Below are 15522 nucleotides of genomic sequence, written 5' to 3'. Positions count from 1 at the left end.
TGGCAAATGACTTACATTACTTTCTATTCAATAATGCTAGTCAAGTTTACTTGCAAGATCAGCAGACGTTCACATGAGATGTGTCAATGTTTTATCATTAACAGTATACAGTAAAATACATTTTAGTTTGTGGACTTTCCCTCACATAGTGCCTCTGCATCCCCCTAGGGTTACACATACCCCATTAGATAAACACTGGCCTTGATGCTGTGATTACATGCCAATTCTTTTTTTACTTGGTTGCGTGCAAGTGTCATGCACCAAAATTAGCAAAATTCTGCATCTCATTGGAGGGCTATGGACAGTTCAGAGACCTGCCTACCAATAACATCATCGGTAGGGATTCCAAGCTTATTCTACTGTTTATACTGTTGACAGCGATATCAGGATTTTCTGTGATGTTATATCACACTGGCATATTTTGCTCACGTTCTTGCCTAACCTTGGGGCGAGATGCTGTATGTATGGAGACTGTGGGCTCTATTCTGTGGCAGTTTTCCCAGCCGCAACGCTACCCTTAACCCGTTAAATACTGATAATGGAGCTGCCCTGCCCCAATAGGTTATTCTAGCATCTGCTCTACCCGTCACCCATTATGCCGACGCCGTTATTTGCGCGTGGAGGCGTGCCCGTGGGCGTGTTGTTGCTATATCCCCCACATTGCCATTCTCAACCCACACATGGGTACGGCTTGGGGAGGGGTGGATAGTGGTTTCTAAAACCACCCGCCGGTTTCTAAAAGCACCCGCCAAGTGCACACAGACACTGCAATGGCTTTGTGCGTTGGACCATGAGCCGTGTTGCCAGCCTTGGCGAGAAATAAGCAACCGCAGGTCTATGAAAACAAAAAGAAGCAACTATAAGGCCACATGAGCACTTCAAACTAGAGCTTTCATATCCCCTAAATATTTCAGCCCGCTCGACTAATAATTGACAAATTAGGCCCAGCCCAGCCCGTCAGTCATTCTTCTAAAGAAGCCATTTTTCTCATTAAATCTTGGTAATCTTGGTAAAAAGTCATTCTACCCTATTCCTACAGTCTATATTTTATTTAAAAAACAGCTTGGAGCAAATAGGGCTATATAAATATATACACTGCCCCATAACCATTTTAAGAATGATATTCGGTTATTATATGAAATATATTTTTAATTGAGATATCTTCGTTTTTTCCATATTGCTGTCATGTGTTAATAAAATCATGCTTTTAACAAGCAAAATAAGCAGTACAAAATAGTTTGGTTTGTTTGATGGGAAAGAGTTGCGATGGAGAAATCACATCCAATGTTACCTTCTACTGCCCGCTGCCTGTGCTCTCATTTGAAGAAATAATCCAACATTTACTTTGAGGTGAAATTCTATATGTCATGTTATGGTTTAAACTTTAAAGGGGGCTCTCTGCTGCTGCCGTCGTGACAACTGACAAGACAGCTGATTGATTTGACCTACTTTTGTCTGCAGACAGACCCTTCTCTACTTTTGCGCTGCGCTGCCCTGTTGATTAATTATTTGGCATCAGCTGTGTAAGAGTATAACTATTTTAAATGGCTTTCATATACTCTTGGGGATCTGACTAATATGACAAGTTTCTTATTGTGAACACAATACGCTACAAATTAATTAATATATGAATTTATTTAGATTTTTAAAAAACGTCGACCCGGCCCAGACGGTGCCGACGGGCCGGGTCGGGTCCCATTGGGTTTGGGCTAAAATCTTAAGCACTTACATTTTTTATAAGATGATCGGATCATCTAGTGTGATTTTCATTTTGGCTGCTGTCTCGTTAAACCCATGCTGCGGGTGAATATTATATTATATATTATATATATTATATATATATTATATTCCCCACGTAAACGCTACGTTCATGTTTAGCCTACTGCATTAAAGGTTCTCAATCTTTTCAGGCCATCGACCCCCCAAAATAACCATATTTGAACTGGGGACCCCCCCATTTTGTTTGACTCGGTTCCACAGATAAATATTGTGAAAATAGCAGATCTACAAGCTCGCCAGGCGTTGGGTGCTCCATTGTGGTCTCGACCCACAGGTTGAGAACCACTGCATTAACAGCTCCAAGCAAGTTACATGTCTAGTATGTTGTTGACCACGTAATGTAATGTTTTTGGTTTAGTGTTAGGCTACTCCGTGGCGCGCGCGCCTCATTGTTTATGCTGTCCAAAATAACAGATCTGTAAGCTGTCGACACGACATGACGCAGCGCGTTGATAGCTTGTATGTCTGTTATTTTGGGTAGGTAGGCGACGCACATACGCATCGCAGCAATGTGTCTGGGTTTGAGAGGCTATGATTGATGTAAACTTAAAGTGTCGCTCTGTTCGGGATTACTGAACAAAGGTGGATGATGAAAGATAACGGGGACAATATGGATGTAAGTTAACTTTAACTGCGTCACTTCAGAGGAAACTATGGAGCTACTTCAGAGATGTTTACACACCCCTGGAATCCATTAGAATGGTGGAAATAGAACAATAACAGCCAACGTGAGTACATAGACCTTTCCTAAAACTGTCCAATTTATTATACCCATGTGCTACTGTATGTCTGTGTACCACGTAGGAGCAACATGATGTAATTAATTATTTGGGAGCAGCCGGTGTGTACCAATAGTATAAATATTTTAAATGGCTTTCATATACTATTCCGGATCTGACTAATATGACAAGCTTATTGTGAACACAATAGGCTACAAATTAAAGTAATACTAGGTAACGTTTTCAACAAAACTAAAGTTAAATTGTATATCTTTTGTGAGTGGCAAAAGTTTCACAACACCCACTCCATGAATTTCACCCCTGGAAGCCTTTTATTTATATATTTTCTATTGAACGTGGACGGGGGGGACTTTCCCGGGAAAATGACGTTCCTGGCCAACGTCATGACGTCGTGGCCGACGTCGGCCAGGAACTACCGCAACGGTTTCCTGTTTGGCCAGGAACTACCGCGCTAATAACAAAAAGGAACCTCACACTGATTTTAAGAGAATGTAGGATTGGAAGATCGAAAAAGAACAGAAAAAGAAAGCACAGCTCATGGTAACTAATGCTCCACTGGCTAAGAGAAACGATCCGTAGATAGTATAAAACAATCAAAAGATCGCTTTTTGAAACGCTTCCGGCTTCCGGTGAAAACGAATGGAATTCTGGGTAATCGAGGACTACGGAAATTGTATGCAGTGACGGTAGTGACCAGCAGAGGTTGCTAAAAATCGTTATTTGTGATTCTGCATTGTACAACTTTAACATAAAAATGTATTTGGATAAAATAAAATAAAAAGGGGGAAAACAAGCCCAATGTGGCTTATAATAATCAGACCAGGCAACAGTGCATACAGGGAGATAGGCTAGAGCATATATTGGATCGGGGATGACGGCTAGCGCAGTCTTCTCTTAAAGGCAATGGCTTCAATGGATTGGTTTTATCATTGTAACGCCCAAACCACACCTATGCATAATGTAAGGGGTAGCTCAGGTGTTTGGCGGGTGAGAGGGGTGCCACAGAATACCATAATTTGCGGGGTAACGCTTCTTGCCTAGTCCTAAATCAGTAATTAGTGGTTTGTTCAAATTAAACCTGGAATAGCGCCCTGTGGGCCCTATCTTGCACGCCGTCTTACCCCTTATGCCTAAAAGTGTTTTACTATTTTGAAGAACATTTAAAAATAGTTCAAATAGCCAATCTACAAGCTCAAAATGCCTAAAACATTTAGGCATAAAGTGTAAGGCAGCACGCAAGATAAAGCCATGTGTCTTGTTTTGCTTCATTCTGTAGCTCAGTCTACCACAACAAGAAATGTATTTCCGGGTATAACAATGGCAGCGATGATATTGTGATATTGTGATAATGATATTGTTACTGACTATTAGAAATATATAATTTTCTACAGGTTGATAAACTAGACATACTGCAGCTAATGTTCCGGACACTTCATTTTATATTGTGAAAACGTCCATAGATATTTTAGCTGGAAATACCTGTTTGTTTACAAACATTCACTTTTTTAAATAATACCACCTATGATATCATTAGTAGGCAGGTTTCTGAGCTATCCACACCTCTGAGACAGTGAGTACCGAGTAGACAGAGAAATGGTGTCATCTTATAATGAGCATTATTGAGGACCAATGATATGAAGATAAGGTTGAAAATTGGTGAAATGCTCCTTTAACAGATGTAAAACAAGTGATGATTTAATTTTCTCTTCTGATGACATCAGAAAATACAGATGTGCATTAAAACAAGCAAACAAACAAACAAACAAATAAAAACGGCCATTAACAAGACACAATTCATATACTTACTGATGACCTCAACTGTGTGTAATTTGGGTTGTACATCTAGGTTCTGATCAAACACCATGAAATAAACTCCATTGTCTTCTTTCATCATATTTCTGATGACGACAAATCCAGTTTCTTCATCCAGTTCTGTGCGGCCTTTATATGTCTCATGGATTACCTCTGTTCTAGGGCTCCGATCCCACTCTGCCACCACCACATGTTCTTGGTCTGAGCCGGGTGTCTTTTTCCGTAGGATAAGTTTGGACCATAATAATGTTTTATTATCTAGAGGCAATTGAAGGCGTCCTTCCAATGGTATGTATGTCACATCTTGTTGGTCTGTGTAGAGAAAAAACATTCTGTCAGTTAAAAGGTATTTCACTTTAAAGCACTTCTGGGGTCATTTTAATGTCTACTCTGGCTTTTGTGTGCACCCCAGACCCCAGACAGTTTTTATGTGTGTGTGTGTGTGTGTGTGTGTGTGTGTGTGTGTGTGTGTGTGTGTGTGTGTGTGTGTGTGTGTGTGTGTGTGTGTGTGTGTGTGTGTGTGTGTGTGTGTGCGTGCGTGCGTGCGTGCGTGCGTGCGTGCGTGTGTATGACAGGTACTGTAGACAAGCAAGCCATGGCTGTGGCCCAAATGAGCCAATTGCCATGGCAACCCCAGCCTAGGCTTGATTTGGCAAATTCCACACACCTGCCATTTGATAACTTAGTCAGTCCACTCTCCACAGTCAGTTTGCACTCTACACGCTGGGCGTGCGGGTTTGTTATTTTATTTAAAAAAAAATAACAAAAATGTACTCTATGAAGTGTAGATGTCGGAGTTCCCCCCCCCCCCCCCCCCCCACTCCTGCGTCCCTGCAGACAGACAGGCGGTTAAAACGGGTGCTATGACAACGGCTATAACAGGTATTGCGTAACTGGGTGAGGCATGCATTCCTTATTTTCATAGTTAACAAATTGCATCGTTCCCAAGTAGGTCGATGCCCTACGGGCACGAGTGTAGTTTCACAAACATAAGTTAAACAGATGAACTATCGCAGTGCACAGGCAGCGAGAAACGCAAGCAGCCACGCAGGGATGCCAACAGTCAGACCAATTACGATAGATCAAATAATACTTTATTATTCAAAAACTGAATTTTCAATTTCTCCCCAGTTACATAATAAAGAAATGCTATCCTCTTCAGGAATACCAATGAATCTACCTGTTTCTAGCTATACTATAAACAGAGTAAAGACAGTGGGGCTCAGCCCTAAACTATACATGATGATGTGATTCCACACCATATAGGATATAAAGGTGTCAAAAACAACATGAAGGAGAAAAAACGTATTTTTGGTTATTATAAACAATCGCAAAAAATCTTCCCGCGGCAAGTTGCATCACTTACTTAATGCCAGGCTGAGCCTGAGTCCAACTGCTGCCAACAGCCAGAAGCACAATGGAGCACTCAGGATCAGGTGTTGGATCAGGATCCCCATCTTGTCCATGCAGAAGAGTGTAGCTTACCTAATGATCGCAAATGAATAACTTTTAAACAACACAACATCCCATAATGGCGACTGGGTTAAACTGAAACTGTGCTGGCGCATTAAAGATGGGAGGGAGTGACACTCCCAAATATGCAGCTCGGTTACCAGTGGTGTAAAGTAACTAAGTACATTTACTCAAGTACTGTACTTAAGTACAATTTTGAGGTACTTTTACTTTACTGGAGTATTTCCAATTTTCAATACTTTTACTTCTACTCCACTACATCTCAGAGGCAAATATTGTACTTTTACTCCACAACAATTATTTGAAAACTTTAGTTACGAGTTACTTTGCAGATATATATTATTACATTATAAAACATACATTAACCACTTCAGCCCTATTTTATACCTAGGCTATTTTCAAACATTTTAGTACTTTTACTTTTGGTACTTTAAGTACATTTTTATACAAATACCTTTGTACTTTTACTCAAGTAAATTTTGAAAACATTTGAGTACTTTTCCCACCACCGTCGGTTACGGGGACTTGTTGATACATGTACAAAAGGTATGCATATACTGTGCAGTAGACAGCTTCCGGGTAAAGTGTGTCTGAAGTCCCTGGATAACCTTTGTAAGGTAGGTTTCACAATATATTGAGTGATGTGTGACTGGATGGGTATCATTAGGATTGTTATGAGTCCGATTCCGATTCCGGTTCTGCTTATCGGTTCCAAAATGGTAAAAAAATAAGAAGTCAAATGTAACAAAAGTAATATTAGTCAATTTAAGACAGAGAGTAACATCCTCTCCTTAATTCCAACAGTTGATCCATTTGTGGATAATAGTGAGCTGCATGTTGTTGTTTTTTGTACATCCTTAAACCAATTATAAATCTGTATTTACCCAGGGCTGTAGTGTTGTACTTCTTACTACTGACAATGAAAATAACAAATATAAAAGCCTGTCTGAGCAGCATTGGGGCCAAATACCAGTGGTGTAAAGTAACTAAGTACATAGACATATGATTACTTGTGAAACAGGACATTCTGCAAGATGAGTACTTTTACTTTTGGTACTTTATTTTGATGCCAATACTTTTGTACTTTTGCTGAAGTAAATTTTGATTACCAGAGTTTTACTTGTAACAGAGTGTTTCTACATTGCAGTATTGATACTTTCACTTAAGTAGATCATTTGAGTACTTTTAGTACTTTATTAGCCTACTGTTAAGTGGTGTGTGTGTATATAAAAAATAAAATAAAAAAATATTTGCCTTTACTCACTTAGGTAGGCTAATAGCCTATAATTACTAATGATCGCAATGTATTATACACAAGGTAAATTCTCATCTCATCACAGCTCAGACTTGTAGGTCTAGTGCTATATAACTACTGCATGGAGGACCGGTGGGCAGGACCTCTGATGTCACTCTGACTCAGATATATAACCAGAAACAAACAGCATAATGTACGCCCATATATAGGCACGACCATGTGATAAGCAGATAAAAATAATGTGATGGTTTGCTGAGTGAAATGTTTTCATGTTGTGGCTCTTTTCTGTGACACCTGAGCTGTATGACGCCTTGTCACATTTTGTAGTCAGTGTTTTAACATGCAATGAAAGAAACCAAAACTGTCCTTCCCTCATTCCTACTGTAGCTCAATACCACATGTTCCATTGTACATAGAAAAATGGGCCAACTGAGACCTATTGCTCCAGAGCCTGACCCTGAATTTCAGAAGCTGAACCAAAAAGACCCCACATATAGAGATACATTTCATGATCAGGCAAACTAGGAAAGTTAAATTACTGTACCCAGAGCAATAAGTGTCCCATGAAAGCTCATTCAAGTTAGGTCAGAATTTTCTGCTCAGGGTCCCAACAGTCTCAACGATCACTGCTACGCATGAAAGTCTAAATATTTACTTCTGCTGCCCTTTCTGCCCTTTTTGGGAATGAGATCTACTCTAGCCGTTTTGCAAGACTGGTGGTGAGATGTACATTCACCAGACATGGAAATCACTGCTTTTACATTTTATATGCAAATACAGAAGTCAGTAGCTTATGAACAGCAAAGGCAATAAAGGCAAGATAAATTATTCATGGGATTTACAAAATCCTGTTCGAGTTTCATGAACCGTATATACCTGGTTGAGATTTCAGTTCCTTTGTCTGTCTTCAGCTGGACAAATCTAGTCAAACGGTTTGAGGTTTGTCCGAAAGTGTCTTTCCAGGTTTTCTTTCTTCACTTCTTCTTTCATGTATTGTCACATGGCCAGCTCAGTGTCGTGCAGCCATGAGCTCGTCTCTGGTCCTATGTCGAAGAGGCCGGCTTCTAAGGGTAGTCTCATCTCATGCACGTGCACATCATGCCCAAAAGTGAGAACTTTCAACTGTCTGTCCCTTTGATAGGCTTTTAAATTGGTTAACCGTTCAAAACTCTTAAGGCTTTTCTATTAATAATCATGATTTACATATTTATATTTATCTAATATATGGGCATCTGCCCTCCCAAAAGTCATTCAATTATAATTAGTGTGGTTGCCAGATCGTACTCTACCGACTTTATTTCACTAGATAAACTTTTTTCTTGCGCGCTATTTCGCCCACAGTTTATTTTTCCCAATTTCGTGCCATATGTCATAATGACCAACTTCACCGGGACCAGACTGCTTGTACTTTGCTAAGAGATTGGTTACATAGTTTAATTGATATTGATTTATTAGTGCATTAAATGTCCCCATCCACTTTAATGGGAAAATTAATCGGAAACCGTAAGAGCTAGAGTTAAAAGACTTTGAGGGGAGGTTCATAGTTTATTGCCAAATTATTAATAAAAATAATTACACCAGTTGGCCACATGGTGGCGCTATAACAGCCCACTTTACCTTTTGGCCTATAACTTTTGAACCGTAGTGAAAAAATATATTTTCCCCTGGATTCCTTGGGTCATGACGCAACTCCCCATATAGGCCACGCCCATTTCCGTCTGGATAGATTTTCCGCCATTTTGAATTTTCTTCAAAACACACTTTTAGCTCCTCCTCCTACAGATTTTGTCCAAATCTCACACAAATCGGTACACATGATCTATGGACCCATGCGATAAATATATCCAAACGGCATTTTGATAGTCCTTACCGTTCGTCCGTAATTGGCTTCCAAAGTTAGTGGGAGGGGCCCGTTTTACCAAAAATGCCAAAGATCACGAACGAAAAGTCCGGTCAATCCCAAATTTGAATCACATGTCAAGGGTGGTTTACTCAATGAATCTTCAAAAGCATTTCCACTTTGATCCATAGGGGGCGCCACAAATGCAACGTAACCGTTTGATGCAAAAAACAGATTTTTGAGGGGATCAATCCTCTCAAAATGAAAGGCGAGTGATCTAAAGAGTGACGTGACTATATAATTGCCCCGCTACATTTGTGGGAGGGGCCTGTTTCTTTAGTGGGAGGGGCCTATTTCCTAAAATCAAAACGGCACGCGTCACGAACGCGGGATCCGATCGGCACCGAATTCGAATCGCACGTCGCGCGGCCTCCGACGGTATTCCTCCAGTTGTATTCCTCGAGTCCCGGCGGCCGCGACCCACGACCGGCGTCGGTGCCACCACACTTTGCAATTTCCCAGAATTGTGACGCGTCTAGTTATATTTGATATTGTCTGAAAGTTGTTGTGAAAAAAGAAAAATAAGAGACTCTTGAGGGTTAAGTAGTGTACCATTCTGGGAAAGGGGTGGGGGGAGGGTCTGGGAGGACTGTTTTTGTATTTTTTGTCTTCTTTCTGTTGTGTTCTTGTGTATCGTGTCTTTTCCTTTATTCTTTGTCCTTTTTATTATGTCTTGTTTACAAAAAAAGAAAAAAAAGAAATATGATAATGATATGTACATTGTGCATTGTCATTAAATAAATCATTACAAAAAAATCACACCCAGTGTGAGTGAGCGGTGCCTACTCTGTTTGATGAGTGTGTGCTGTCATTCAGTTGGTACAAATCTATTTGATGTGTGGTCGCTGGCATTCAGACTGGTATTGAGGCGGTACTAAAAGAGTATTTGTACTTTTTCGATCGACTTTTAAGTATTTATACTCATTTTAACCATGTTTAAGTATTTTACTCATTTGAAGTACTACTGAGTATTTTTACTCAATTTAAGTACTCTTAACACATTGGGTGCCAAAACCGTATATATACGTTTTTTCAAAAACTGACGTCGGGTGCCAAAACCGTATATATACGTTTTTTCCTTCACAGCACCAGGATATATCATTGTTCGAAGATTTAGACTCCAATCCACTTCCTGGTTAACTTATGACTTCAAAAACCTGTATCTCGGCTCCTGTGTACTTTTTTTTTTACAATGTTAATTTAACTATTTTCAACTGGCTGCAACTATGGAACGGATTACCGAATGTTTTTTAAAAAAAATCCCCGATTGTACGAGACCTGTATGTGTGTAATGAGGGGATCACCGTGAGGACGGTGATCACTGAAAATATTTTGTGACTACTTGAAAAAGGTTCAAAAATTGTTAACATCCTGGCACTCAACATATAATATTTTAATAAACCTCTGGCACCCCAAGTAAGTATTGTTACTCAATGTATTTACTTGAAAGTATTTTTAATCACTTTATTAACTTTAACGTATTTTTCACTCATTTTTACAACTTTTAAGTATTTTTACTGTTTTTATCAACTTGTAAGTATTTTTACTCTTTTTTTCAACTTATAAGTATTTTTACTCATTTTGAGTACTTTTAAATATTTTTACTCAATTTAAGTACTCTGAAGTATTTTTACTCAAGGTATTTACTTTTACATATTTGTACTGACTTTATTTACTTTTAATAATTTTTACTCATATTGTAGTGTGTGTGTGTGTGTGTGTGTGTGTGCGCGTGTGTGTGTGTGTGTGTGTGTGTGTGTGTGTGTGTGTGTGTGTGTGTGTGTGTGTGTGTGTGTGTGTGTTGTTTGTGTGTGCACACGTGCGGGCCAGTCTGTGTGTGTGTGCATGTCTTTAAGTGGCGCATGTGTTGCAAAGGTGCGCCTCGCAGGACTGCATGTTCTGTGTGTGTGTGTGTGTGTGTGTGTGTGTGTGTGTGTGTGTGTGTGTGTGTGTGTGTGTGTGTGTGTGTGTGTGAGAGAAAGAAAGAAAGAAAGAAAGAAAGAGGGGAAATAATAGGCCACTGTTACATAGGGGGTTGACCGTTGACAACACGTGACGTCATTGCAGATTATCAACAGAAACAACACAGCCGTATGGAGATGTCGCCACAACACATTTATACGCAAGCCCAGTGTTTAATGTTGCGCGTGCAGAAAGCATCAGCCAATGGGCAACGGGCAGCCAACAGTATATAAAGCGTCTACCGTACCTTAAAAGTTCATTCCTTCTTTCTTGTCACAGAGAAAGAACAGAACCCAAGCAGTAGAGAAGACGACTCATCCATTATTATGGCTGTAGTTACACTGTTGTGGTCAGACCTGGTGGAGATGGAGGAGCGCAGGGAAGAGGAGTGGAGGATCAAGGAGGATGAGTGGGAGGCCATTCAGAAAGAGAAGGAGGAGAGGATGGAGGCATTGGAGTCTCTTAAGGCTGACTTCTTTTCTCTCCGGAAGGTGGAGAAGGAGACTCTGCTGCAAGAGTGGGAGGCCATTGAGGAAGAGAAGGTGGAGATGGAGGAATGGGAGGAGTCTGCTCTGGCAAAACTCTATTCCCTCATGTGAGATCTCAAGACCCTGCACCCCGCCCCCCCCACCCCCCAACGGTCCTTTTAAGGACCACCTTCCTCTCCTTTTGCTGTGACCTTGCCGTGGTGGAGAGGCTTAGTGATTCAGTGACCCTGGGTCCTATGCTGGTGGCGGTTGACCATGATAGGTTTAACCACACCGGTTTGGTCACAGGAGAGAGTCCAAACTAACAACAGCATAATCTCTCTGAAGTGAAGTGGAGAGGGGGATAGGATAGCCCAGGTCTCCCTGGGCTTCCAGCCCCCACCCCTCAAACCTTTTCATGTCAATGTCCGCCAAGTTGTGCATATATATTTATTTGGCTTGTTTCACATTTTTTCTAGACTTTTTGAAAGCACATAAACGTTCCACTATTTTCAAATAGCCAATGTGTATAGGTTTATGGTGTTAAAGTTATGCTGATGGCTATTAACACATTTTAGTAAGGACCCCCTGGTAAAATACCTGGATCAAGACTGGTAATAGTATAACAAATGATATCCATTATGCCGCTCTATAAACAAAACTACGATATGTAGATGTGATCATTATTATCTGAATTAAATTATACAATTCTCCAATCTTAGTGCTTGTCCTGTAACATTGAGTGGTTTTACCCATTACCCGTGCTTCAGTGATGGCCACACAAAATGTAACTTCCTGAGGGTCTAACTCCTCAAACTGACCCAATTCACTTTGCTAGAATGAGTACAATGTTCATTAGACATTGGATTCAAGAAAAATCTAAAGACTTTCCAAGTATCCCAAATAAATCCCCTTTGGAAGATCACATGGTTAGTGCACTTGTTACCTATACCAAAGGTCTAACATCCTCCATTTATAGTATTCTAAACAAAAATCTGCCGATTTATAATGCAATGACTTTTAAACATAAATGGGAGACAGACTTGGGATGCACTTATGATGATGTGGATTGGCAAAACATTCTAGAGAGATCTCAGAGAGTGTTGATTTCTACAAAACATAGACAGATGCAATTTAACATTTTTCATAGAACTTACTTTACCCCACTCAGACTGCACAAGATTGATGGTAATATTTCTGCTCTGTGCCAAAGATGTAAAATATCAGAAGGTAACCTGGTTCATATGTTATGGAGCTGCCCATACATTACTTAGATGATTATTGGAAGTTCATCTTGTCCAGTGTCTCGGAGGTCGTAGAATTTGACATTCCACATGACCCAAGAATATGGTTACTGGGGGACGTCAATCTGCTCAATGTAAACTTAAATAAAAAATATTTGGTGTCGCTCGCCGCAGCCGCGAAGAAAGTTATTCTAGTTAATTGGAAATCTGAAAATTCGCCTTCACAGAGACATTGGCTAAATGAAATTTCATCTTATTGCACACCAGAAAAGATATTGTATAATGTAAGAAGAAAACCTGCAATATATCAGAAAATCTGGGGTAATTTCTTTGACGTTCTTCCATCATTATCTCCTAATAGTTGATTTTTCTTTCTCCATTATTTTTTATTATATTTGATAATTGTCTGAAAGTTGTTGTGAAAAAATAAAAATAAGAGACTCTTGAGGGTTAAGTTGTGTACCATTCTGGGAAAGGGGTGGGGGGGGGGTCTGGGAGGACTGTTTTTGTATTTTGTCTTCTTTCTGTTGTGTTTTTGTGTATCGTGTCTTTTCCTTTATTCTTTGTCTTTTTTATTATGTCTTGTTCACAAAAAAAGAAAAAAATGAAATGTGATATGATATGTGTAAGTGGTACAACGGCAGCCCTACATGACAATCTTTTACATGTGGTCTCAAAGTTAAAGGACCTACTGTATGAGATCCGAAGCAGATCCAGTTTAACTCATAAAATCAAGCTAGGATTAGCAGATCCATCCATCAATGGTACACATGGACATTATGCTTACAGCACTCTATGGAATGTGATCTGAAATGATAACTGAGGAGATGTACGCTTACTATTACAGTACAATGTCCATATAGTAATTTTTTTAATAAAATGCAAGTGATACATTTCATGATACAAACGTCTGGTTTTACTGTAGCAAAAATAACATGAGACAGAAGGGGAAGTGGAGCTGTGTTCAAAACAGACTCTGTTTCCTGTATCGATAAAAAAAAAGTGTCATCGACCACAAACTGGTGTACAGTCCTTAGCACAAGTCTCCGCCAGGTCAGGTAGATTATTACGGCCTCCTGGTGGTGCTATAATAGGCCAATGTGAAAAGGGTTCCATTTCTTCTTAGGCTTTTCACAGCAATCGGACACTGCATTCATGATTTTGTTCCAAAAATGTGGTTTGCTAAATTAGACCTGCTGGTGGCGCTACAACAGGCCAATGTGAAAAGGGGGACATTTCTTCCCCGGCCTAGTGGGAATGTGCGTACAAAATTTCACGGAAATCGCATACTGCGTTCATGATTTGAGGAATTTTGTTCAAAACGGACCTATCCTGCAAACTTTGTAAGGCAATGTTAGGCAAGTAGGATGGAATATGAAATATCGGACACATCCATCTTGATCACATGACTATAGAGATACTGTGTACCGATTTGCGTGTTTTTTGGACAGAATCTGAAGGAGTAAGAAGAAAACATTTGTTTTACAAAAGTCAGCCTCCTGGTGGTGCTCTAAAAGGCAGATGTGAAAAATGCAGGGAAAAGGTTTTTCCTTGGCCTCTAGGGAGTGTGCGTGCAAAGTTTCACGCAGATCGGTGCAGTTATAGGTAAAAACGTGAATCGGCCTGTTGTAGCAACACCATGAGGCTGATGTGAACGTTTTCAAGTGGCATTTCTTCCTGGGCCAAGTGGGAATCTACGTGGAAAATTTCACGAAAATCGCATGCTGCGTTCATGATTTGAGGCATTTTGTTCAAAACGAACCAATCCTGCAAACTTTGGAAGCCAATCTTAGCCAATCAGGACGGAATATGGAAAATCGGACAGATCCGTGTTGATCACATGACTATAGAGATACTGTGTACCGATTTGCGTGTTGTTTGGACCAAATCTGTAGAAGTAATATCCAAAAATGTGTTTTGCAAAAGTCGGCCTCATGGTGGCGCTATGGCAGGCTGATCTGAAAAATGTGGGGCAGAGGTTCTGCTGTGGCATCCAGGGAGTGTGTGTGCGCAGTTTCACAGCGACTGGGCAAACGGTGCTGGAGATTAGCTGCTCGCAGACAGAAGGACGGACGGACACACGGACACACGGAGGGACGGACACACGGACGGACGGACAGGGGGCAAAACATACTCTCTCGCCATGCCTTTCGGCCTGGCGGAGACAACTAGTGTGAACACAACAAAACAATTAACTATTTATTTGGCTTTAATCTGCTCCAGGCCTGGTAAACGGTACTATCATCTGGGGCAGTGCAGGACATTGTGGCCTCAGGGTAGATGTTGTTTTGGAGGTGAGAAGGATTTTAACCCAATCAAACCGGGAACGCATCCATATTTTATCCACCTGTTTCCGCGGGTAGTTTCCTGATGTGTGGGAAACATCCTGCGGAGGGACCGGAAGTAGGAAGTAGCAGCTCAGTGTGTTTACATTTACCAGCAGAACGTAGCTGTAGCTTTGGAGTCAGAATCGCTATGCGACCTGTGAAGCTACGTTCTGCTGGCAAATGTAAACACACTGAGCCGCTACTTCCTACTTCCTGTCCGTCCGCAGGATGTTTCCCACACCAGATTCTTGCCCCAGTAAATTCCCGCGGAAACAGGTGGATACTTTGGCTATTCATAGCAGATCTACAAGCTCATAGTGCGGCAATGAGCTTGTAGATCTGCGATTTTAGATTTTTTTTTAACATTGTGCAAATATTTGAATATATTTTTAAAGGGAACATTTGTAACTCAAATATTTGCTTCTGGGGGGGTCCCTGGAACTAAATATTTTGAGATGCGGGTCGGCGGCCAAATACATATAATTTTGGGGGTCCTTGACATGAAAAAGTTTGAGCACCACTGATATAGAAACGTACGTTTAAAAAAAAAAATGTAGGATTTA

At 40.5% G+C, this 15522-nt stretch overlaps 1 protein-coding gene across 2 annotated transcripts in view; it reads right to left on the bottom strand.

The window, feature by feature from the left end:
* LOC308076844 (uncharacterized protein) overlaps positions 1–5874 on the bottom strand; it is a 20137-nt gene extending 14263 nt beyond the window's left edge. For both annotated transcript variants that reach the window (XM_080417354.1, XM_080417355.1), the window contains exons 1-2: positions 5698–5874; positions 4326–4643 (exon numbers count right to left, since the gene is read on the bottom strand). In XM_080417354.1, the coding sequence (XP_080273480.1) occupies positions 4326–4643; positions 5698–5797 (418 nt within the window). In that variant the 5' untranslated portion in view covers positions 5798–5874. The remainder of the gene's footprint in view (positions 1–4325; positions 4644–5697) is intronic.
* Between the last annotated feature and the right edge of the window lie 9648 nt (positions 5875–15522).

The sequence above is a fragment of the Gymnoscopelus braueri genome, assembly GCF_963280865.1.
Source record: "Gymnoscopelus braueri genome assembly, chromosome: 21".
In the NCBI taxonomy this organism is placed as follows: domain Eukaryota; kingdom Metazoa; phylum Chordata; class Actinopteri; order Myctophiformes; family Myctophidae; genus Gymnoscopelus; species Gymnoscopelus braueri.
Note: the sequence above shows the minus strand (reverse complement) of the source record. Positions and strands in the feature narration are given on the sequence as shown.